Source organism: Mustela putorius, unplaced genomic scaffold (genome assembly GCF_011764305.1).
Source record: "Mustela putorius furo isolate JIRA1106 unplaced genomic scaffold, ASM1176430v1.1 tig00003909_pilon_pilon_pilon, whole genome shotgun sequence".
In the NCBI taxonomy this organism is placed as follows: domain Eukaryota; kingdom Metazoa; phylum Chordata; class Mammalia; order Carnivora; family Mustelidae; genus Mustela; species Mustela putorius.
In genome coordinates, this window is record NW_025422057.1 from 28,155,524 (window position 1) to 28,181,404 (window position 25,881).

The window sequence follows — 25,881 nt, forward strand, 5'->3', positions numbered from 1 at the left end:
CAAGTAGGCAGAGAGAGAGAAAGAGGGAGGAGGAAGCAGGCTCCCTGCTGAGCAGAGAGCCCGATGTGGGGCTCGATCCCAGGACTCTGGGATCATGACCCAAGCCGAAGGCAGAGGCTTTAACCCAGTGAGCCACCCAGGCGCCCCTCTGTAGGTTTACTTTTGCAGGACGTTTCATAGAAACAGAGTCACTTAATACGTGGTTTTTCGTGGTGGTTTCTTTCACTTAGCATAGTGTTTTTGGAGCCTACCCATGTAGTAGTATTCAATTACATGGATATACCACATTTGATTTCTTTACTCACCAGTCGAGATACATTTGGGTAGTTTCTACTGTTTGGCTATTATGAAGAGGCTGCTATAAACATTCTCATGTTCAAGTCTTTCATCTCTTGACTAGGTACCCAGAAGGAATTGTTGGATTGTATGGTAAATTTACAGTTAACTTTGGGAGGGGGGCTTTACTTCATTCCTTTTATTCCTTTTTTAATTTATTTTATTTTTTATTTTTTTTAATTTTTATTTTTTTAAAGATTTTATTTATTTATTTGACAGAGAGAGATCACAAGTAGGCAGAGAGGAGGAAGCAGGCTCCCTGCTGAGCAGAGAGCCCGATGTGGGACTCGATCCCAGGACCCTGAGACCATGACCTGAGCCGAAGGCAGCAGCTCAACCCACTGAGCCACCCAGGCGCCCTATTCCTTTTTTTAGAACAGCTTTATTGAGATATAATTTGTATACCAAAAGATTCACCTGATTTACATATACAATTCACTGAATCTGTAGATTAGTATATTTACAGAGTTGTGCAATCTAATCGTAGAACACTTCTAGCATCTTGAGTCATGACATTTCCACTCCCAGGCAACCTCTTGTTTACTTTACTATATGAATTGGATCATGTAGTATGTGGCCGTTTTTATCTGACTTCTTTCACCAAGCATAATACTTTTAAGGTTCATCCATGTTATGCAATATATCAGTATGTCACTCCTTTTTATTGTCAAATGGTATTTTGTTGTATGGACATGCCATATTTTGTTTATCCATTCACCAGTTAATGGACATTTGGGTGTTTCCACATTTTGTCTATTTTGAATAATACTGCTATGAACATCCATGTACACATTTTTGTGTGGATGTATGTTTTCATTTCTCTTGGGTAGATACATAGGGGTGAAATTACTGGGTCATGTAGTAAGTATATATTTAACCTTTTAGGAAACTGCCAAACTGTTTTCTATAGTAGCTGCAACATTTATTTTCCCATCAGAGGGTTCCAGTTTCTCCCTATTCTCATCAATACTTGTTGTACTTTTTGATTGTGACCATTCTAGTAGATGTGAAGTGATGTCTCATTGTGGTTTTGTGCTGTATTTCCTTATGACCAATAATGGTGACCAACTTTAAGTGTGCTTGTTAGCTATTCATATATATCCACTTTGGTGAAATATCTATTCAGATCTTTTGCCCACTTTTGAATTGGGTTGCTTGTTTAATTACTGTGTTGTAAGCGTTCTTGATGTGTTCTGGTTATATGATCAGATTTATGGATTGCAGTTGTTTTCTCCCAGTTTGTGATTCATCTTTTCATTTTCTCAATGGTATCTACTGAAAGATATTTGAGGGGGAAAGGAACGAGACTCTGAGCTGTGCTTCAGAAAGAGTCTGGCGGCTGTGTGTAGGATTGATTGAAACAGAGAGAGACTTCTCATTAATACATCTCCTTAAATTGTAAGATAGGGAATAAGCCCAGGCCAAGTTTCTCAAAATTCTCTGGGAATCAAAGGGTTATAAGCAACTATTTATTGAAGCCTGTTTACAATCCGGTTAATCCGTAAGCCAGAATCAGTGAAACTGCCCATTCTGGAGGAGTGCAAAACCTTTCAAAAGGTTTCGCTGGATGAGGAGAAGCGGAGAGATGAGTGGCTGTTCTAGAGCTACATAAATAATTTCCAGCTCTGAACGGGACAATTCTGAACTTCCTTGCCAGGTTCTGTCACGCTGGTGTTTACTGGCAGGGAAACCAGGAAGAGCTGGTTCTTGGCCGTTGGATTTTGACTAGTTACTGGGAGAGGTGGAGCCAATTTTAGTGGGTCTCTGAAAAAGCCCAGCAAGATGTCAGGGCTGCTCTCAGTCTCCTTCCACCTTATCCTCCTCTTCAAGTTTGTTGCCCCAGTGACCTTTCGCCACCACCGCTATGATGAGCTTGTGCGGACGCTGTACAGGGTGCACAACGAATGCCCCTACATCACGCGGGTTTACAGCATCGGGCGCAGCGTGAAGGGGAGACACCTCTACGTGCTGGAATTCAGCGACTACCCTGGGATCCACGAGCCTCGTAAGCCCTGAGCGGTTCTTGGGATGGATGGGGCAGGACCCTTCCCTTACAAATCCAGTAATTGGGGTGGTTTCTGGGGAAGTCCATAGACCCCTCCACCTACAAATTATCACCTTCCTCCAGCTGTGCTAAGTATTTCCCTACTTAACCCTCACATTGGCCCTGCTTCTGGGGACCTGCAGCCCCAGTTCAGGCTCTAGTCTGTTCTTCCTTTTGAAGTTCTGTTTGCTCAAGACCTTCATGGTTAAAGGTGAGTCTTCTTCCTTGCTTCCACCGCGTCCCCCTGCCTTCCCTCCTGTTACTCTTCTTTTTTCCATGTTATTATGCTGTCTTTACTCAGTGCTTCAGAAGACACAAGCAGAAACAATTAGCTCTTCTCATTCTGCCAGGAAACCTCAAAGGGTTTGGGGATGTCTCTTTGGGGAATGATCCTGGAGAGAGATTGAAGTCTTGGATATTAGTTTTACTCATTGGATTACTTTTTGTTTGTTTCTGTTATAAAAGCAATCTGTGTTTAGATTGGAAGTAGAAATTAGATAAAGAAACAAGAACAAAACTCATGCATGATCCCACCACTCACAGATGATCATTGTTAAATATAGTGATGCGTGTCCTTCCAGATCTTGTGTATGCATGTTTAACAACCCCACCTCACACATTTTTTTATAAAAATGGAATCATACTAGAACTGCTTTTCTCATTTCATCATCTTTCATAATTAGTACCCAAGTCCATAAGTGTGCATCTACATCATTTTTTCGGGCTATGTAATATTCCATTGTATGGTTGTAGGTAACTCTTCATTGACTGATAGACATTTAAGTTGTTTCTAGTTTCTCAGTTCTTCACTTAAAGCAGCTGTGACATCCAAATTATGTCAGTTCTTGCTTCAACCTGTCAGCTTCAAATCTCTCTTTCCCTTTCCACTTCCACATCCCCCACACTAGGCAAACACTATCACAACCTGCCTAAAACGCTGCACTAGGCTCCTGACTCTCCTAACCCCTACCTGCCACCACTCTCTAAACCTTCCATTTAGCACACAGATGCCAGAATACTTTCCCCAGATACTGATCTCATCCTCTCACTGCCCTGCTTAGAGTCCTTCAGTGACAACCTCACATGCAGTGGATCCTGTCCCTGACGGCTTCAGAATGTTACCTGGCCTGTGGGGAGGGTAGGGGCAGTAGAGTGGCAGTAGCTCAAGGAAATCTGTGCCATTAAATGAGGATAAGGACTTTGCTTTGAAGCCACACTTGCACTGAAAACACCATGCTTTTGGGGGTGTGTGCTCATTGTGGAAGCTTCTGGGTGCTAGCGGACATCATCGAACCCCTCGCTCCCACGCCCTCTTCCACTGCCTAGCAGTCCAGGTCTCCTTAAGGCTTTCTCATCCTATTCTAGTCCTCACTAAGCTCTGTCTTCTCTGATGCCCTACCATTTAGCTATTCTTCCATGCAATCATTCATTATTCATTCCACAAATATTACTGATTATGCACTATCTGCAAGCCTTTTGTAGACTCTGAATAGACAACAAACAGAGAATAAAACAAAGACCACTCCCTCGGGGGCCTTAATTCTAGTGGTGTAAGACTGGTAACAAGGGGGTAAGTAAATGTATATTGAATCAGATGGAAAAAAGTGCTATAGAGAAAAACAACCTTTGAGAGAGAGAGAGAGAGAGAGTCTACCAATGCTGGGGAGAGAGTTGTTAACTGTTTAGGAAAAGTTTCTCCTTTGAGGTGGTTTTGAGCATGTGCTGGAACACGCCATACTAGAACTGGAGAGGAAAATATCTGCAGGCAGAGGGAAGAGCAGGAGCTTGCTTGGCATGTGTGAGGAACGGCAAGGAGTCCCCTGTGGCTCCAGCAGAGTGAACAACGGGAAAGCAAGGTCGGAGCAGTATGGTTGGGGGTAGGGCTCCTGGGCAGGAGATCAAGCCTTTGTGAAGATTTTGGCTTTTAGAGTAAAGTGAGAAGCCGCTGGAGGGTTTTAAGCAGAAAAATGACATGATCTGGCTTAGAATTTTTTAAAAGACCATTCAGAATAGGGATAAATTATAAAAGACAGCTCAGAACAGGACTCAGCAAACTATAGCCTGAGGGCCAGACCCCTGTTTAGGTAAATAAAGTTTCACTAAAATACAGCCATGCCCTTTCTTTCTTCCTTTCTTTCAAGTAAACTCTACACCAATGTGGGGCTTGGACTTATGGCTCCAAGATCAAGAATCACATGTCCTCGGGGTGCCTGGGTGGCTCAGTGGGTTAAAGCCTCTGCCTTTGGCTCAGGTCATGATCCCAGGGTCCTGGGATGGAGCCCCGCATCGGGCTCTCTGCTCTGTGGGGAGCCTGCTTCCTCCTCTGTCTCTCTGCCTGCCTCTCTGCCTACTTGTGATTTCTCTCTCTGTCAAATAAATAAAATCTTAAAAAAAAAAAAAATCACATGTCCTACTGACTGAGCTAGCCAGGACCCCTGCCCATTTGTTTTTGTATTGACTATGTCTGCTGTTGCTGGAAATGTGGAGTAGCTAGACAGAAACAATACAGCCCACAGTCCCAAAGTATTTACGATTTGGCCCTGCACAGAAAAAGCTTGTTGACCAGTGACTCTGAAGAATAGACTTGATGGGTGGGGCAGATGCAAGCTGTTCTAGAAGATTTCCTGTAACAAACCAGGTTGTCAGCATATGGAGCCTGAACCAAAATGATAGCAGGGGTTGTCATGAGAAGTGGTTTTATTCTGGGTAAGTGGAAGGTGGGGACCAAGAATTTCATATCAAGCACCTTTAAGCACAAGACATTATACTGGGCTCTATAGGGCAGTTTATAATTGCAATTTGTCCAAAAGGGCCTCAGGAATCATTGGAAAAGACCCAGTGGAAGCGTAAGATTTTCATTTATTCATTAGGGAGAAAGGTCCTTCTGCAAGGTGAGGAAACCTTGGCGCTTGCACACTTTCTCCATCTTCTCTCTTCCTGCCTCTTCTTGCCCTTGCAGTGGAGCCGGAAGTCAAGTACGTGGGAAACATGCACGGCAATGAGGCTCTGGGCCGCGAGCTGCTGCTGCAGCTGGCCGAGTTCCTGTGCGAGGAGTTCCGGAACGGGAACCAGCGCATCGTGCGGCTGCTGGAGGGCACGCGTGTGCACATCCTGCCGTCCATGAACCCCGACGGCTACGAGGTGGCCGCCGCCCAGGTACCGAGCCCCAGAGCGGGGCCCTCTGCACAGCAAGGCCCTCTGACCAGTCCTCCCGGTCTCGCTGCCAGTGCCACCCTGTCATCAAGAAAAAGCCGATGGGACTACAACACAGTGTGGAGACCCGGGTTCAGCCGTGTGGCAGCCAAGGCGGTGAACGTGGGCTCCCTCTGAGCTTCCTTCTCTCCACACCTTTCCCGCTGACCTCCGGGTTTTATTATGAGGATCGAGAGGCAGTGTCTGTGACAATGCTTCCTAACCTGGAAAATATTAAACAGGTGTGAAGGGCTCTTGCAAAACACACCTCCTTCCCTCGATTTTTAGCTTCGAACCCTACATACTCTTCTCCCTCCCACATCACACTTCCATTTGTGTTTGTGGGGGAATAGAACTAGCTTGTCCCACAATTGTGCAGGTGCGGGCTAACTCTAGATACTTCATGCTTTGGGTTGTATTTCTTTTCTTTTTTATTGAGGTATAATTGACATACAATATTATATTAGTTCTTGGTGTACAACATAGTAATTGGACATTTGTGTACTTTGCTAAGTGAATACTACATTTCTGTATGGCTTTTTCCTTTACTAGTATAGTACTCAGCCTTTAAATTTTCTAGAATTACATCATCAGGGATCTATGAGCTTTTACTTTATTTTCCAACATAAATTCAAAATGTCAGTGTATCTAACTTTAAATCAATGATATATATATATTTTTTTTTGTGACTGTGCATCGGAATCATAGGTGAAGGTTTTTTGAAATACAGATTCGTAGCCTCCCCCCACCCCCATCTACTGAATTGGGATTTTTCCAGGGTGAAGCCAGGCATCTGCCTTACACAGTATATATGTTCCTTTAAAAGCTATGTCTAAACTTTGGTTTGTTTGGGCTGTTGGACGAAGGGATGGGGGTTTCTAAATTAAAGAGGCTTTCCGCCCCCCAACTTAAAAATGTCTGTTTGAGACAGTCTTGAAATTTTTTTGCCATTTTTAAGACTAAATTTCACTACTTTACTTTTTTTAAAAAAAAATTTATTATGGTAAGAGCACCCAAGATGAGGTCTACCTTCTTAACAAAACTTTAAGTGTACAAGACAGTATTGTTGACTATAGATACAGGTATTGTCTCCAGTTCTGGTCTCCAGAACTTATCTATCCTCCTCAACCAAAACTTTATGTACCTTCATTAATAACTCCCCATTTCTACCTCCTCCCAGCCCCACAGAGGCAACCCCCCTCTACTCCTTGATTCTGTGAATCTGACCACTCTGTCCTGTACAAGTGGAACCATGCAGCATCTGTCCTTTTGGTCCATCCCATTTTAAACCTACTTGAGGATAGGGCTGGGGAGGTAAGTAGAGACAGGGGGAGGGAATGCCGCCAAGATGTTGAATGAAACACAAATTTGCCCCCTGCAATCTCACCACTTCCTGTCAATTCAGTTCAACAAATGAGAAAAGAAAGCTTTGTTTCCCCACTGGAAAATCATACAAGTGTACCTTAATATCTAGAGACTTGAGTTTCCAAAGTAGCAGGAACCTTTGAAAGAGATGTGAGGGGAGACCTCCAGCCTGGCTGCTCTCCTTCTATTGGCCCTTCCCAATACTGCATTGGGGAAACTGGAGAATGTCAGACTTGCGTGCATCTTTCCGGGAATGAGGTGGGGTGGGATAAAGTAGGAAAAAGCCCTGACAATGCCCCTCAATCTTGGAGCCATCTTTGGGGAGCCAGTTACCTTTACTTACCTACTGTGTACTTGTTCAGAGGGAGCAGATCTTGAACCTGAGCCCAAGAGAGACCCCATCAAAGTTCTCAAACTCCCAGAGCTATCTTCCATATCCAGAGAAAACCTGTCTGCGTGGCTACACCGGGGAGACCCACCTAGCCACCAAACTTTAAAGCTACCTGTAGATAAAACAGAATAACCTCCCCTCTCCCCATCCCACTAAAGATTTCCAAATCTTAATGCCTAGAACTTGTGCATATGTCATGTTACATGATGAGGGAGAATTAAGGTTGCTGGTGTACTTAAGGTTGCTAATCATCTGACCTTAAAATATCCTGGATTATTTGGATGGATTCAATGTAATCAATCACAGGAATCCTTCAAATGTGGAAGAGGAAAACCAGAGGTCACAATGAGAGAGATTTGAAGATGTCGTGCTATTGGGCTCTAAGAAGAAAGAAGGGACATGAGCCAAGTAGTGTGGGTGGCCTATAGAAGCTGGGAAAAGCTGGAAACAGATTCCCTTATAGACCTCACAAGGAACACAGCGCTCCTGACACCTTGATTTTAGTCTTGTGAAACCCATTTCAGTCTTCTGACCTCCAAAACTATAAGATAATAACCTGTGTTTTTTAAGCCACTAAGTATGTGGTAATTTGTTACAGAAGGAAACCTAACCTGTTTATGGGAACTTTCTGTTACGGAAACTCCTCATCTGCCAGCCTTATGACCTGGCGTGAGTAGTAAATCAACTGATAAGTAAATTAACATAGCTTTTAATATGAACATTAGGAGCTACATTGATATGAATGTGCAAGTAATGAAAAACACCTGGAAATGAAATGAAAATCATTGTCTCATACAAGTGAAAAATCAAACTCCCAATTGAAAAATTACATGAATATTTCCCCTGAACAGGATTAATATAGGGAACTTAAGGTAACTTAAAGAAATATTATGTTCTCAATGAGATATAAGAATAAAATATGAGAAGAATGCCATGAAAAATAGAGAAATTTAAGAACAATAAGAATTTCTTAAAAATATGAAAGTGGTATTACATCTGTGAGATCTGTGAGTTGGTGTCCAACATCCATCCATTCACTCCACTTCCAGGAAAGGCCACCGGTTTGGGCTCTACTCTCCAGTCCACAGGGGTCCAGTGGACACGATTCCCCTTCTCCAGTGCCTTACAAAACATTAAATGGAATTTCTGTTTTGTGAAGGCCTTTGAATACATCTTTATTTTACTACTTGATATATCTTAATTATTTACGTATATGTCTATCTCTTTGTATATAATATGAGTTTCTAGAAGGCTGGCATAATGTCTCATTATCTTTTTTCATAGTGTCTTTCAGAGGGCTTTGAGTAGAGATGCATTTAAGTGAATGTTGATTGGCTAAAAGGATAAATGAATGAGTGAATACATACCAAATAAATGCTACAATTTGAAATGTGAGCAGAGAAATGAAGGGATCCAGGAAGTTGATGCTGCTAAGAAGAAAAATAAACAAGGATCCTAAATTTAAAAAATAAAGGGGTGAGGGGTGATTTCCACAGTACAGCTGCTTTGGAAACAGTTTAGCACTTTCTGAAAAAGTTAAATATAAACTTAAAGTATAACCTGGCAATTCTACTAGTAGGTATCTACCCAAGAGAAGTAAAAACATACATCCATACAAAGACTTGTATGGGAATGCTCATAGCAACATTTTCACAATAGCCAAAAAGTGGACATAATCCAAATGTCCATGTGCAGGGTCCAATAGTATCCCCCCCTCCCAAATTCATGCCTATCTGGAACCTCTGGCTGTGACCATATGAGGAAATAGGGTCTTTACATATGCAATCAAGTTAAGATAAAATCATACTGGATTGGGGTGACTAACTCAAACATGACTGGTGTCCTTATAAGAAGAAAGAAATCTGTACAGAGACACACACAGCGGAGAAGACCTGTGATGGGAGTAGAAATTGGAGTAATGAATCTATAGCCAAGGATGGCCACCAGCCACCAGAGGCTGGAAGAGACAAAGAAGGAGCTCCTATGGAGCTTTAGGAGCGTGGGACCCTGCTGACATCTTGATTTCAGACTTCCTGCCGCCAGAACTGTGAGAAGATACATTTTTGTTGTGAAAAGCCACCTAGTTTATGTAATTTGTTACAGCTTACAGCAGCCCTAAGAGCTACGGCTATATGATAGTCTATTAACTGGTGAATAGATGAAGTATAGTAAATCCATAGATTGGAATATTCATCAGCCATAAAAAGGGATAAAGTACTGTTATGTGCTACAACATAGAGAAACCTCAAAACCGTTATGCCCAGTGATAAAAGCCAGACACGCAATGTGTTATCTCTCTTACTGAAAAAGGCAAATCTATGGAGAGAGAAAGTGATGTTCTAGGCTTGGATAAAAAAGAATAATGACTAGAGGGGCATAAGGTTTCCTTTTCAGGGTGTTAGAAATCTTGATAAGTTACACTGTGCTGATGCTCACATGACTCTGTCAGCAGTGACTAATCATTCATTGAGTCATACACTTGAAATGGTGTGCAAATCATACCTATTTTGGTATATAAATTAAATCTCAATAAAACTATTTTAAAAAAATAGAGGTTCCCATTATCCTTAAACACCTTACTCTTGTTAGAGCCTCTCCTGGGATCTCTACCAGTAGCGTACAGGGAGACTTGAACCACACCACTGGGTCTTTAGATGAATTAAAGAAGAAAATTCTACATCAGTCGAGAGATTAAACTAATGTCCCTCAATACTATGCTACATAGTATTCTTCAACAATAGGATTCGGCCTGAAACCTTCCTTTTTCTCTTCATTTTCCCACTAGGGTGCAGACAGTTCTGGGTATCTGGTTGGCAGGAACAATGCAAATGGAGTGGACCTGAACCGCAACTTCCCGGATCTCAACACCTACATCTACTACAATGAGAAACACGGAGGCCCCAACCACCACTTGCCTCTTCCAGACAACTGGAAAAGTCAGGTAGGAGATGAAATTTGCATGCAGAAGCAGGTAAATAAACATCTGGAATTTCCAGCAACCTTCTTATCAATTAAACAAGCAAGAACTAAGCATCAGCTCAACTCCATGTTAATCTGACCAGAGCAGTAGGAGCGGTTATCTTCCATTCTTTGCATCCATTCTCTCCCCCCAGCAACCCCAGCAGAACACCCCTCATGGAGCACATGCTGTTTGATGTTAGTGGCCATGGTAGTCAAGGCAAAACGCTATCCCACAGCTACATGGTACTTTACACTTGTACAAAATTCTTTCTTAGTGAGCATTTCAGGTGATTGTTCTAACACTGTGTGGTGAATGCATGGAGCATTCATCCATCCCTGTTTCACAGCTTGCATAGCTAATAATTGATGGACTCAGGATTAAACCCCAGGTCTTCTGACTCAGAAGCCAAGGTTCTTTCTCCTGCACCATACTGTCAACAGAGGACTCTGGCATTCTTTTTTTTTTTTTTTTCCTTTTTTTGTTTTAAGATTTTATTTATTTATTTGAGAGAGAGACAGTGAGAGAGAACATGAGCAAGGAGGTCAGAGGGAGAAGCAGACTCCCCATGGAGCTGGGAGCCCGATGTGGGACTCGATCCCGGGACTCCAGGATCATGACCTGAGCTGAAGGCAGTCGTCCAACCAACTGAGCCACCCAGGCGCCCCGGACTCTAGCATTCTATAGAGAAGTCTCTCTTACACGTGATGCACTGTGTGCACACCAACAATTAGCTATAGAAGGAGGTACAGGGAGCTCTGAGCTCTCCAACTATGCTACCCCTCTTCAGATCAACCCCCCTCCCTTTTCTAAATAGACTTGATTTTTTTTCATCCAACAAGAAGCCACAACTTTATGAATCATAGAAACAGCACAAATTTCAAACCAAGCTATGGTTATTTTTTTGAAACACCAAAAACCAGGTGCTCCGTTTTCCTATGGTTACATGGTTTATTATGTAATAGCATTCCTGCTATTCAGGTTTGGACTGCGTTTGCTCCTGACACATTTGCTTGTGATGTGACCAATTCTATGTCCTTAACCTCTACACCTCTACACAGGAAGAGGTTTGATCAACCTCTTCCTCTTTACTCTCCTCGAGTACAATTCAAGCCCATGTGTTTTCTTGAATGTCTGAGACAGCTTTATTTATTTTTTGTGCAGTTTTAGATTCACAGCAACATTGAGGGGGAAGTATAGAGTTCCCATGTACCCCCAGCTTTCCTTGATCAACCTCCCCCATCAGAGTGGTAATTTGTTACAATCAAAGAACTTGGCTGACTGAACATCATCACCCAAGTCCATAGTTAACGTTAGTGTTCACTCTTTGTGTTGTACATTCTCTGGGTTTTCACGAATGGGTCATGGCCTCTGTCCTCTGCTATAGTTTCATACTCAATGGTTTCACTGCCTTAAATGCTCTCCTTTCAGCTGTTTTGTTTATTGGGATTCCACATGCTATTTCATTTTGAAAAAGACTCCATCTACTTAATTTTTTAAACCATCAGACAAAAGACCAAAATTTCCCCACCTACACTTCTCATATCTAGGAGGATGCTCTTCGTTGTACTCAGACATGCCCTCTTCTTAGGCCGGTTCCTGACAGACTCATTTGCATAGCCATTTGGACTTCTGGTTGCCGCTTCACCGCCAGGCCCTCATCTCTCCACAGGTGGAACCGGAGACACAGGCTGTGATCCAGTGGATCCGCTCCTTCAACTTCGTTCTTTCAGCCAATCTCCATGGAGGGGCAGTGGTGGCCAATTACCCGTATGACAGATCCCTTGAACATCGGGTTCGAGGGTTCCGCCGGACTGCCAATACCCCCACGCCAGATGACAAGCTTTTCCAGAAGGTATGCAGAATGGCAGCTTGTTTGGCCAGAGGCACCTGAGGCTCAGGGGAGTATTGGAGGGGGTCTAATGTATAAGGTTATGGTCATATGGCTACATTAAGGAAAAATAGACCATGTACATGAAAAAACATTTACATAATAGTTCAAAACAGCAGGAGAATAAAAAATCAGATTATTTTATAGTTAATATATTAATAAATATTAATATAATAATTGACATTAATTGTTAATTCATTGGTTAATGATTTCCATAGAGAATAACACCAGCTATTGCTTTGCAAAGCAAATAAATTATTATACTTTTTTCTCCTAGTAATCTCATTTTTTCCACTGTTGTGAAGTAGTAATGAAAGAGAATTGTAGAGATTCCACATATATTCCTCTCCCTCCAACACACCTCTCATCCCCAATACATACAGTAGTACCCCCTTTATCTTTGGGGGATACATTCTAAGACCTCCAGTGGCTGCCTGAAACCACAAATAGTACTGAACCCTATATATCATTTTTTCCTATACATACCAAAAATAGTTTATTAATAGGCATGGTAAGAGAGTGGCGATAATAGCTAATAATAAAATAAAGCAATTATAGCAATGTACTATAATAAAATATATGTGAATACGGCCTTTCTCTCAAAATATCTTACTGTAGGGGCACCTGGGTGTGTCTCAGTTAAGCAGCCAACTTTTGGTTTTGGCTCAGCTCATGATCTCGGGGTCCCGAGTCAAGCAGCGAATAGGGTTCTGTGCTCAGCAGTTAGTCTGAAGATTCTTTCCCTCCCTCTCCTTCTGCCCCTCTCCCTGTCTGTGGCCATGCTTACTCTCTGTCTCTCAAATAAATAAACAAATCTTTTTAAGAAAACTTACTGTACTGCACTCACCCTTCTTGTGATGATGCAAGATGATAAAATGCCTACATGGTGAGATGAAGTGAGCTGGTTGACATAGGCTTTGTGACCCCGTATTAGGCTACTGCTGACCTTCCAACCTATTGTAGAAGGAGGATCATCTGCTTCCAGACCACAGGTGTCTACAAGTAACTGAAACCACAGAAAGCAAAACCATGGGTTGGCGGAGGGATTGGGGGGATTATTGGAATTCTTTTCATGGCCAAGGCCTATCATACTTCGTCCTTGTTTTCTTTCATAAAACTCAGCTAGAAAATGGTACACCTAGAAAAGAGTTTACTTACATATCATCTAGTGTCACCCCTCACTTTGCACTTGAAGAAACTTATTCCCAAGTAGAAACTTATCCCCAAGAGAGTAGAAAAATCAGAATATAGCTCTTCTTCTTCTTCTTCTTTTTTTTTAAAGATTTTATTTATTTATTTGACAGAGAGAGATCACAAGTAGGCAGAGAGGCAGGCAGAGAGAGGGAGGAAGCAGGCTCCCTGCCAAGCAGAGAGCCCAATGAGGGACTTGATCCTAGGATCCTGAGATCATGACCTGAGCCAAAGGCAGAGGCTTAACTCACTGAGCCACCTGGGTGCCCCCAGAATACAGCTCTTCTAACTCTAGTCCAACACACACACACACACACACACATACACCGTCTTCCTATGCCTGCTGGTGTTTTCTTTGACTGAACCAAGTAATCAGTTGTGTATACATAGTGGGGTTTCATGGTGTCACCCTGTTCTAAGTAGGAGCATTGTTGTATGAGTTGGGAATACTCAGGTCATTTTCCATCTGATATACCTACAGCTGGCCAAGGTCTACTCGTATGCACATGGATGGATGCACCAAGGTTGGAACTGTGGGGATTATTTCCCAGACGGCATCACCAATGGGGCTTCCTGGTATTCTCTCAGCAAGGGTAAGAAGAGTGCTGGGTAAAACAGTGTTGCAAGCTGAAGCGGAATGGGGCTTATCTCCGTTTCTCAGGGAAACAACAGGAATATCACAGAATTTCACTTTTAAGCAGAGACCTGAGAAATGGAGAAGTCTTAAGCTGGCATTTAATGTCCTCTTGTGATTATTTAAAACGAGCGTAGGGACACCTAGTGGTCCTTTAAAACTGGTGGTTTACACAGTAGATCAGAGCATAGGAGAGAAATAATGTAGCCAGGTGATTAAGAATGTGGCTCTAAAGGTATATTGAGTTGAAACCTGGCTTGCCCATTTATCAGTTACGTGGCTTCAGGGTAATTACTTAACCTCTCTGTGCTTTGATTTCTCACTTGTACTTTGACAAATACTTGCCAGGTGCCTGGGTGGCGCAGCCGGTTAAGCATCTGACTTTTGATTTTAGTTCAGGTCATGATCTCAGGTCATGAGATTGAGCCCCACATTGGGCTGCATGCTGGTTGTACAGCCTGGTTAAGATTCTCTCTCTCTTCACCTCTCCTCCTGTCCCTCCCCCCCACCACGATTTCTCTCAGATTAAAAAAAGAAGAAAGAAAGAATAACAATACTTGCGTTGTAAATTTGATGTGAATATTAAGCGAAACAATGTGCATAAAGCATTTGGAAATGCCTGGCTTATAAATGTTAGGGTCTTCTCTTTTTTCCTGTAAGATTTATTTATTTGTTAGAGAGAGAGAAAGAAAGAGAGCACAAGCAAGGGGAGGAGGGAGAGAGGGAGAGGGAGAAAGAGAATCTCAAGCAGACTACTCAATGAGCACGGAGCCCGACCTGGGGCTTGATCTCACAACCCTGAGATCATGACCTGAGCAGAAATCAAGAGTCAGGTGCTTAACTGACTGAGCCACCCAGGTGCCCCAAATGTTGGGCTCTTTTTTTTTTTTTAAGGATTTAAAAAATTTATTCATTTGAGAGAGCATGAGAGCTAGAGCATGAGCTGGAGATAGGGAGTCCAAGGGAGAGGGAGAAACAGACTCCCCACTGAGCAGGGAGTCTGATGTGGGACCTGATATCAGAACCCCAGGGTTCTCCCCCCTGAGCTGAAGGCAGATGTTCAACAACTGAGCCACCCAGGCATCCCTATTAGGATCTTTTCTAAGTAGCATGGAGCTATGCTTTACATAGCAACAGATGGCCAAAGGAGCTGGCCTGGACACCCAACAGTTCCTCTACTATGTGCTCTCCCTACCCTACCTGCCCATCTCCTGTGAGCCAGCATTTGCCATGGACATTGGCTATTGATGGCATAGCAGAAACCTCCAAGAAGAGGCTTCTCTCTCTACTCCCTGGGCCTTTCCCAACACCAAGGGTTGAGATAGAACTTCTAGTTATGAACTTTTGGTAGATAGAGAACCTAAAGATAAGGAAGAGGCTGAAACAGGAAGCCAGGTTCTTTTAGTCATCATGTTTTAGCAGCTAGCCATACTTTCAAATCTGACCTGGACAGAGCACAGGTAACAGAAAGCTCACTGGTAAGAGCTGAGTTTACAGCTGGTTCTATGACAAGAAGAGAGGAGGAAGGTTAGGGAGTCACCAAGTACTGGGAGGTGACAGACTTCTTGTGGCTGAAAACTTGCTTGAGCACAAGGTGAGAAGGTTTTGTTGAACTTTAATATTATTTTTTTTTTTAGTTTGCATTAGGAAACCAATAGGTCATCTTCCCCTCCAATTTAAAATAAGAACTATACTTCTTCAAATTGCATTTGTTTCTCCCTCCCCCTTCTCATCATCTGGGAAAGCATGGTCCATGTTTCCAATGAAAATCATTGCCCTAAAATAAGCTGATAGAATTCCAAGATTATTCAGCTCATTACAGTGATTGCTCCCACAGTGTGGTCTCTGGACCGGCGCCATTAGCATCATCTGGGAACTTGCTAGGACAAGTTAGGGTTAGGGTTAGGATTAGGGTTAGGACTGCAAATTGGGAAGGACTGCAAATTGGGAAGGGGAGTTCACCCCTACCCACTGAAACCCTAGTTAAGACCCAGCAACTGGGGCACCTGGGTGGCTCAGTGGGTTAAGCCGCTGCCCTCGGCTCATGTCATGATCTCAGGGTCCTGGGATCGAGTCCCACATCGGGCTCTCTGCTCAGCAGGGAGCCTGCTTCCCTCTCTGTCTCTGTCTCTCTCTCTCTCTCTCTCTCTCTCTCTGCCTGCCTCTTCATCTACTTGTGATCTCTCTCTGTAAAATAAATAAATAAAATCTTAAAAAAAAAAAAAAACCCAGCAACTGTATCTGGCTGGAAGGCACAACTTTCTCGATTATTCTGATACAGAGTGATCCAGTGAAAGAGGCGCAGTTCTCCAACTTTTCCCCATTCTCTCTATAACAGCCGCTTATGCTCATCAGCTTAGAGCAGGTGAAGGTGATTAGATGATTTTTTTTTTTAAGATTTTATTTATTTATTTCACAGACAGAGATCACAAGTAGGCAGAGAGGCAGGCAGGGAGAGAGGGGAAAGCAGGCTTCCTGCCGAGCAGAGAGCCTGATGCCAGCTTGATCCCAGGACCCTAGGATCATGACCTGAGCTGAAGGAGGCTTTAACCCACTGAGCCACCCAGGTGCCCCAGATGAATCGTTTTTTGCCCAAATACCCTTGCAATATAAACACCACTCTAATAAATCAGGAACATATTTAAAAAATGATCAATTCCACTGGAGAGTACAGAAGATAGAAGCAGACAGGCATTCAATGAAAGAAAACTATAGCTGCCTTCTGCCTTTTCAGAGGCCGGCTTTTCTGGGTTAACTATTTTGAGGTCACTCCTGTGTTCTCAGATAGGAGGAGGGATGTGAAAGCAAGATATTCATCTTTAACGTCCAAGGTCTGAAGAACATCATCACCCAAAGAGAAGATCTGTCCCCTTGGAAGCAATACATGTGCGGGGTCTAATATCAAGGCACCACTAACCAGCAGACTTTGGAAATGTGGAGGGTCAAGGAGTGAATTTAAGGGATGAAATGCAGAGGAGGAAAAGATGGGGGTGACAAAATGGGCATTTATGAAGAGAGAAAACTGGGAAGTTGGGGAAAGGTTTTGTAGGAGATAAATGGACCAGGAGGTAGAATAGAAGGTCATGGGGGGGGGGGGGGACAGAGCAATCGTGATTATGGAGAGTTGAGTGGGGGCATTGGTGGGATTCAGTTTATACAGATCTGCCTCTGCCCTCTTCCTCTTAGGAATGCAAGACTTTAACTATCTCCATACCAACTGTTTTGAGATCACGCTGGAACTGAGTTGTGACAAGTTTCCTCGCCAAGAGGAATTACAGCGTGAGTGGCTGGGTAATCGGGAAGCTCTAATCCAATTCTTGGAACAGGTAAAATCCCATTCTTGAACTTTCCTGGTTACAGAAAGAGAAGTATTTTCCGATGGTAGGCAAGGATTTTTGTGAAGCTCAGTTCTGACTTTGACTTCGACTTCATACCATACATCTGGGCTTCTTCTACCCATCAGATTTAGTCATTCAACATCATTGAGCACAGTTATCTGTCAGAAATGGTACCATATGCTGGGTGTTATGGGCAAACAAATAGCCCTGCCCATATAAAGTTTGTATTCTAGGGTGGAGAGACAGACACTAAACAAAATAATAAAGTGAATTTTATAGCATGTTAAGTACAAAATCCAATGAAGAAGGCCTTACAGAGAAAATGACATTTAAACAGACTTAAAGAAGGTGAGAGAGAGAATCATGCAGCTTTCTAGGGAAGAAAGGGCTCCCCAGTAAGGACACTGCAGAAAATGCAAAGCCTAAAACAAGTAGTCATTAGGGAAATGCAAATCAAATATATACTTCTTAGGATGGCTTTTATTTAAAAAAAAAATTACCTTAAAAGATAGACAGTAGCAAGTGTTGGCAAGGATGTCGAGAATTGGAACCCTTGTGTATTATTTTTTTTAAAGATTTTATTTATTTATTTGACAGAGAGAGAAATCACAAGTAGGCAGAGAGGCAGGCAGAGAGAGAGGGGCAAGCAACTCCCCACTGAGCAGAGAGCCTGATGCAGGGCTGATCCCAGGACCCTGGGATCATGACCTGATCCGAAGGCAGAGGCTTAACCCACTGAGCCACCCAGGCACCCCACCTTTGTGTTTTATTGCCAGGAAAGTGAAATGATGCAGCCACTATGAAAAGTAGTATGTGGTTCCTCAAAAATTAATTGTAGAATAGCCTACATGATCCAGCAATCCACTTCCAGGTATAGATCCAAAAGAACTGAAAGCAGAATCTCAAAAAGATACTTGTACACTAATATCAGCATTATTCACAGTAGCTGAAAGGTAACTGTGACCCAGCTTGTGAGTGGATAAATGAAATGTGGTTTGGACATACAATGGAATATTCTTCAGCTTAAAAAAAAAAAAAGGAGGATTCTGCATATATGCTGCAACATGGATGAATTCTGGGGACAGTATGCAGAGAAAAATAACCCCATCGCAAAAAGATAAATATTGTATAATTTTGCTTATATGAGTAGTCAAATCTATAGAGACAGAGAGTAGAGAAGTCTCATTTTCTGCCTTAGACTTTCACAGGATCACTTCGAGCATGCTGTTGAGTAGAGATGGTAGGGAAAAGGAGGGTGGGGAAACCAGCTAATTAAGAGGCTATTACCATAATCTTTGTGGAGATCAATTGTAAAAATATAAGAGAAAGGGCTTTGAGGACTCCCAAACACTGAACGCATGTCTTATGGTCATAACCATGCACTGTAAACTTTCTCGCAGGTACACCAGGGCATCAAAGGAATGGTGCGTGATGAGAATTATAATAACCTTGCGGAGGCTGTCATTTCTGTTAGTGGGATTAACCATGACATCACTTCAGGTAGGTGGCCATCCTTAGTGCGGTGAGAAGGAACCTTCATGTCCTCACCTTTTTTCAGCATGATAAGGAGGCCAGTTTGTAAGACAGCGAGACTAGCATGGGTGTCAAGGACATTGGGGTTGAGGACAGGAGAAAGGAAGGATGATAGACATAGGGACAGTGAACTAAGAGGCCAGGACTAGGAAGATGTAACTTCTCTCTCAGCATTTAGGAGTCACTGCCTCATACACCTTAGGGGGTGTTTTCTGGGTTTGAGATATTGGTACTGGTGTGAAATGAGGCTGAAGAAGACTATAAAACTGACATTTAGACTTGTCCCGGACCCAGGCATTTCACGACACCTGCATCCAGGGAGAAGTTAACAAGATGGTTTCTATAGGCTTATTGTAGGGCAAGAGTGATAGTGGAAGCAGATCTTGAAACCAACCTGGAACCTCCTAGAATGGTACAGAATATCTCATATGCACAGGTATTGCAAACTGCCCCAGCCAAATTTGATCATGCACAACTCTTAGGTTTATCTTTTCCTTTTTTTTTTCTTGATGTTTGTTTTGGCATTAATGTAGAACAGTAGCTATCCGTGGCCAGAGGTGGTAAAATTTGCCTATCTCCCACAACCTCTATACAAGCAAGGCTCAACCACATTTTACAACACTGATGCCTAATACCATGCAGGTATCTTACAGTTCAGACTTACAGTCCTGGTTAAACTGGATGGAATCTTGGAGATAACTAATATTACTGGAGGTGGATCCCAACCGGAAAGGCTCATTCAAGGCAAAAGCAGCAACATTCTAAAGGCAGGATTCTATAGCCTCATAGTCAAGCATCAGACAACCAGAATCCTCCCTGCTGATGGTTGGACCCAGGACCATTTAGGCATCAAACCTGAGGCATCCCTCAGAACTTCAGGGCTTGCTAGATTTTTATATCATATTCATACACAGACAGGGAATGTCTCTGAAACATTCTAGACAATCAGTATATGTTGAATAATACTAATTCCACCAATAAGAACCCACTTTCAACACTGATTATGTTAAATTAACAGACTACTCATTTCACCACTGAAAAAGCTCATTGTAACATTCATTATGCTACTTAGAAGAGCATCTAGTGCTGATTACAGAGGAAGATAGCCGGAGCCCTTATAATAGCTCTATCTAGAATTGGGCCTTTCTGATATAATGCTAGCTAACCATTCAGGGGTGTAAATCCCCAATTAAGAAAATGACAGCCCCTGAGGTATAACTTACACTACCCAACATATGCATAATAACTCACTGCTTTTGCAAAAGTACTTTAAAAGGAATTACAGACATTTAGTAGGGGGCAGAGAAGAGACTTCTCTAGTATTTATAGTCAGTTCCATTATTAATTGCATTTATTATTTCAATTATTCATTGCTTAAAAAAAAAAAACTTCAAAGGCATGGTTACAACTGATTCTAAAGATATACAAAGTCATTAGCCAAAATGTTATATCCCTGCCATAGAAAAATAGGCTTTCTTTTGAATTTTATTTTCCCCATTAGAAGGTGATGGAAGAAATATTAAAGTAGAATTCTCAAAATCAGAGTTTTAGTGGTTATTTAGTCCAGCCCTCCTGCTTAAGAGAAGATTACACACATACACCACCAGTCACAGCTGATTTTTTAACATGGGGCTGTCATGTCCTTTAGTGCAGAACCATGTCCATCAGTGCAGGTTGTGCACTGCATAACTGTGTGGCTTTTCCATGGACACTAATTCATTCTCTGCTTCAGTGCTCACAATTTCATAAGGCAGTCCATTTCTTTTTTGATAATCACTCTGTCACAGTAGTTTTGCTTCTGTCTAGCAAAATCTTCCTCCTACAATTTAAACTCATATTTCTCATTCTTATTTTTTTAGGTAGATGTCATTTCTTCACAGTGGCTTTTTAAACACTGAAACATAAGTCTCTTGTAGTTTCTTTACCATACAAAATGTTCATATATCTTTCAGCCTTTCTCCAAGTGACCCTTTCCTGGTCCTGAGTTTGTTTTAAAATACAGGGTATAGAATTAAATGCAATACTGTCAGTACAGAGCACATTGAAACTTCTACTCCCCATGAGCTGAGAAGCCTGTGTTCTTACTACATAAAATAGCCCAAGATTGTTTTAGATCTTAGCCAGTTTCATCATGCTATTTTAAAAAATCAAGCTTGTGGTCAGCTAAAACCCTCAAATCATTTTTCATATCAAGGCCCCAAGTGGCAGATTTCTAATCAGCAGACTGAGCTATGTTCTTGTAACTTTTAGGTGACCATGGCGATTACTTCCGGCTGCTGCTTCCAGGTACCTACACTGTCACTGCCACAGCACCTGGGTTTGACCCAGAGACAGTGACTGTAACCGTGGGTCCTGGGGAACCAAAACTGGTGAGTTAGGCTGACCTTCACAGAGCACTGTAAAGATCACTTACAACCTCTTGCTTGGTTCTAGTCTTTGCCGAACTTCCTTCTTTCACTTAAAAAATAAAAATTCATTGCTCTCATATGCTTATTTTTCTCCTGTCATTCTACTATTATATCCTTCCCTTTTCTTTTCAGCTTTTTCTCTTTCTTCTGTTTAACATAGCATAATGATGAAAAGGGCTATTTTATAAACCTGGCTCATTTATCTATAGCCCTTGGACAAATTACCTAATTAGTCTTCCTTAACTTCTTCCTCTGTAAATTGGTGATAACAGCACCTCCTTTGTAAGTCTGGGATGAGAAAGTGCATATAAAACATTTAGGACAGTGACCTACATATCAAAAGTGCTTAAAAAATGATAGTTGGTAAATCCCCGAGTCCTTGCCCCAATACACTGACACTTTTGTGTGGCACGCTTCTGTGCCATCAGCTGGGACTACCACCAGATGGCGCTCTAGCCCCTCCTGGTCCCCTGTGTGCTAGTTTTCGGCCACTCACCTCAGCAAAAGTGCCAGCTGCTCTCCAGAATTCAGCTCTCCATGGCTGTCTCTTAAAAGCAGGACGAGAAGCAAGGAACTTTTTTTTACCTACTGGCTGGACCTTTTCAGCTTTGCTCATCTTATATTAGGATCTCAGAGCTAAAAAACCTCAGAGATTATCAACACTAATCTTCAGATTTCTCAAATGGGGAAAAGGTAATGAGGCTGTCCTATTTAATGAGGTCCTATGGACCATGTTTCCTACAAGTCCGATCTTCCCTAGGGTCTCCAGACTCTGTCCAGTTCCTTCTCTATACAACCCCAACCCCAGAGCTTAGCCAACTGGCTTGCGCCTTTCCCTGTTAACACTGTGCAGTCAAGTAGCTTGTTTTCTCAAATACAGTTACAGATACCATTCACTAAATGGTTACCATGTATGAGACACTGTATGAGAGCTTTCTAGAATGATCTCATTTAACCTTAACAACAACTCTGTCAGGGGCATGTAAGTATTACCATTTATGGCCAAGGAAACTGTAACTCAGAGAAGGTAAGAAGCATGCCCAGTGTCACACAGCCAGTAAGTGGAGCCACCACTGCAACAACCTCTCTTGGGCCTTCAAGGCTGCCTTCTTAGCCAGCATGCTACAGGGCCTCATACTACGCTTAACAGCCTGTGTTCATAAGCCCTTATTTTAACATAAGGATCCAAATAAAGAGTTCTTTACATCCTCTGAAAAGTCCTCTGAAATTTCTAGATAGTTCCCCCTTTCCCTTCTCTTCCCTCTATTCCTAGCTCCTGCATATTATAAACTACTTCTGTTTGTAGATGAAGGAAGCAAATACTAATTCTGCCATGGCAGCCTGTTATATGGTCCCAGTGTCCCAACCAACTTTCTCTCCCCCCACCCCTTTTAAAAAATTTAATATCAATTTAAGTAACATATAGTGTATTATTAGTTTCAGAGATAGAATTTAGTAATTCATCTGTTGCATGTAACACCCAGTACTCATTACATCCCATGCCCTCCTTAATGCTCATCACCTCGTTACCCCAGCCCCCCAGCCCCTCCCCACAAGCAACCCTCAGTTTGTTTCCTATAGTTAAGAGTCTTATGGTTTGTCTCCCTCTCTGATTTCATCTTCTTTTATTTTTCCTTCCCTTCTCCTATGTTCATCTGTTTTGTTTCTTAAATTCCACATATGAGTGAAATCATATGATGCTTGTCCTTCTCTGGCTTAGTTTGCTTAGCACAATACCCTCTAGTTCCATCCACATCATTGAAAATGGCAAGAGTTCATTGCCTCTGATGGCTGAGTAGTATTCCATTGTTTGTGTGTGTGTGAGTGTGTGTGTGTGTGTGTGTGTGTGTGTGTATCAAATCTTCTTTATCCATTCATCTGTTAAGGGACCTCTGGGCTCTTTCCATAGTTTGGCTATTGTGGACATTGTTGCTATAAATATTTGGGTACAGGTGCCTCTTTGAATCACTATGTTTGTATCTTTTGGATAAATACCTAGTATTGCAATTGCTGGGTCATAGAGTAACTCTGTTTTTAACTTCTTGGGGAACCTCCATACTGTTTTCCAGAGTGGCTGCACTAGCTTGCATTCCCACCAACAGTGTAGGAGGGTTCCCCTTTCTCTGCATCACTGCCAATATCAGTCATTTCCTGACTTGTTAATTTCAGTCATTCTGACTGGTGTGAGGTGGTATCTCATTGTGGTTTTGATCTTTGTCTCCTTGATGCCAAGTGATGTAGGGTATTTTTTCATGTGTCTGTTGGCCATTTGAATGTCTTTGGAGAAATGTCTGCTCATGTCTTCTGCCCATTTCTTGACTGGCTTATTTTTCTTTGGGTGTTGAGTTTGATAAGTTCTTTATAGATTTTAGATACTAGCCCCTTGTCTGATAAGACATTTGCAAATATCTTCTCCTGTCCCCTTTGCTTGTTTTACCCTAAAATCCAAAGACCGATTGGCAGCTGTGTCCATGAGCTCTGCCTTACAGGTGCTCTTCAGTGTCAGATTAGAACAACGACAAATCTGCTGGAGTCATGTATCCTACTGCAAAAGATTTCATTTCCTTTGTCATATAGACTTTACATAAATCAACATAACCTATCATTGTGTCACATATAACCAAAAAAGAGAAAACAATTGTCTTTTGGATATAATTCCCAGAGAGGAAAACAGCAAAGAACCCATTTGTTGATAGCAGTAGAACTTATCTCTCTTTTCATTTTGAAGCAGAGATCCATCTGGCTGGGGGAAGAAAAAAGGAAAAAAAAAAAAAGGATTATTTACTAGAGGGTTTTCATGTTACAGTTAAGACTCTTTCAGATATCTCCCAGAGTCATCCAGTGTCCTCTTTGCTTTTCCCCACATCTGGCCAGATGTCAGGCTCCTTTCCTTCTTCTCTGTCCTTCCCTCGTTTTGTTGTCTTCTCTCTCTCTTTCCTAGATCTCTGAATTACTATATACGAAATGCTAATGACACAGTACAGTTAGCTCTGATTCCCTCTACTTTGGGGAACTAGCAGAAAAGCTGGCTATGGATTTTTGTGGAAGAGGCAGAAAATAACCTCAGGGAGAGCTCTTGTCTGTTGTTCAAGCCCCAGCTGGCTTCAGCAGCTCAAACTGTTCCAAGGGCCTAAAAGCCAAGGATCCCTCAGGGGAGTGTGGTTAGAACACTGTGCCACTCCCTCTCGCTAGGATGGTTCCACAGCCAGCAGATCCTACACTTGTCAGTCAGAACCATCTTTAGGACTGCATGCCATGTCCAGTGGGCAAGTTTCAATGTATTGCTGGAAAGGATGCATTCCTTGCACATGGAAATTTGGAATTTAAGAAGCCATGGAATAATCTGTATCACCTCTACTATCTATATTTTCAAGCTGTTATGGCAGCAAGTCTCGATCTGAAGGTCAGAGGTATTCATTGACATGCCTGAGCACAGCACCTGTGATTCACATATTGGCATAAAGGGGATCATTATGGCACCATCAATCATAGCTCCTGTCCTCAGCGACAATATTAGTGAAATTGTGGTTTAAGGTATAGATGTAATTTTCTTCTAATAATTAAAAATAAATTTACATTAAGTTCATCCAGGTATACCTTGTGTATAACCAGTGATTATATACCACTTCTTGGGACCATTAGCCAAGCCTGACACCACCAGGGCTGCTGCTAATAATGTTCCTTAGTCCCCTGCCCTTGGGACCCGGAACTGTGGGGAGACCAGGTCCAGACAGGTCTTCCCCAATTTCAATTCCAGGAAACAGAATACTTTCCTAGCTGCTGCTTTTTTTCTTCCAGGTTAACTTCCATCTCAAGAGAAGCGTCCCTCAAACAACCCCACCGAGGAGAGTTCCCAACTCAGGACATGGAGGCAGAGGCAGACTAAAGCACGTGCAGCCCCAGGTCAGCCAGGAAGGAGGAGATGGAGATGATGCAGCCCCAGAGTCCCTGCCTGAGGTCCACAGTGCTGGGGCCACATGGTAGAAAGGCTTGTTCCCACTTTCCCATCACATGAAGCTTTCTTTCTATTTTATTATCTGGTACATATTTAAATACAACCATATTCAGAACAATTCAGAATGGTCTCTGTTCCTGGGGTTAGATCCTCTGATGTGGCAGCGCATCCAATCAGCGGATTCAGTAAGATTTTCCAATTCTGGGGCTATGGTTTGGATCCAGAAGGCTCCACGTCAGTCCACACTGCATCTGGAGACCAGCAGCTGGTTGGCCTTCTACCTCCAGAGTCCAGCCCTGAGCCTGCAACATAGCAGGCACTCGGGAGATTCCGGAATGCATGGCTGAAAGGCTGAGATGATTCATCATTGGTGGTGTTCCCATAGCAAGGACAGGTGACCAAGTCCTCGGCAATCCCGGAGGACTATTTCAACAATAGCCAACAGTTTCTTAATAATAAATGGACTTCACTCACAAATACCTAGATACGGCTCCCCATTTTCGTACATGAGTATTTTACACAACATGTATGTTTCAGAACAGTTTCTGGGTTTGTAAGGGTAATGGGGATGCTGCTGTGGAATGACTCAGTCCTCTCCCTGTGTTGGTGCCACCCAGCACTGCCCACCTCCCTGGGTTCCCCAG

At 42.5% G+C, this 25,881-nt stretch overlaps 1 protein-coding gene across 1 annotated transcript; it reads left to right on the forward strand.

Moving 5' to 3' along the window:
• The first annotated feature begins 1,648 nt into the window (after positions 1-1,648).
• CPN1 (carboxypeptidase N subunit 1) lies at positions 1,649-25,359 on the forward strand. Its single transcript, XM_004749504.3, is given in 10 exon segments — positions 1,649-2,341; positions 5,340-5,536; positions 10,114-10,269; positions 11,960-12,142; positions 13,851-13,962; positions 17,190-17,329; positions 18,742-18,841; positions 21,125-21,243; positions 25,081-25,185; positions 25,187-25,359. Coding segments are annotated over 10 exon segments (1,446 nt in total). The 5' UTR covers positions 1,649-2,118; the 3' UTR covers positions 25,298-25,359.
• The last annotated feature ends 522 nt before the right edge of the window (positions 25,360-25,881 follow it).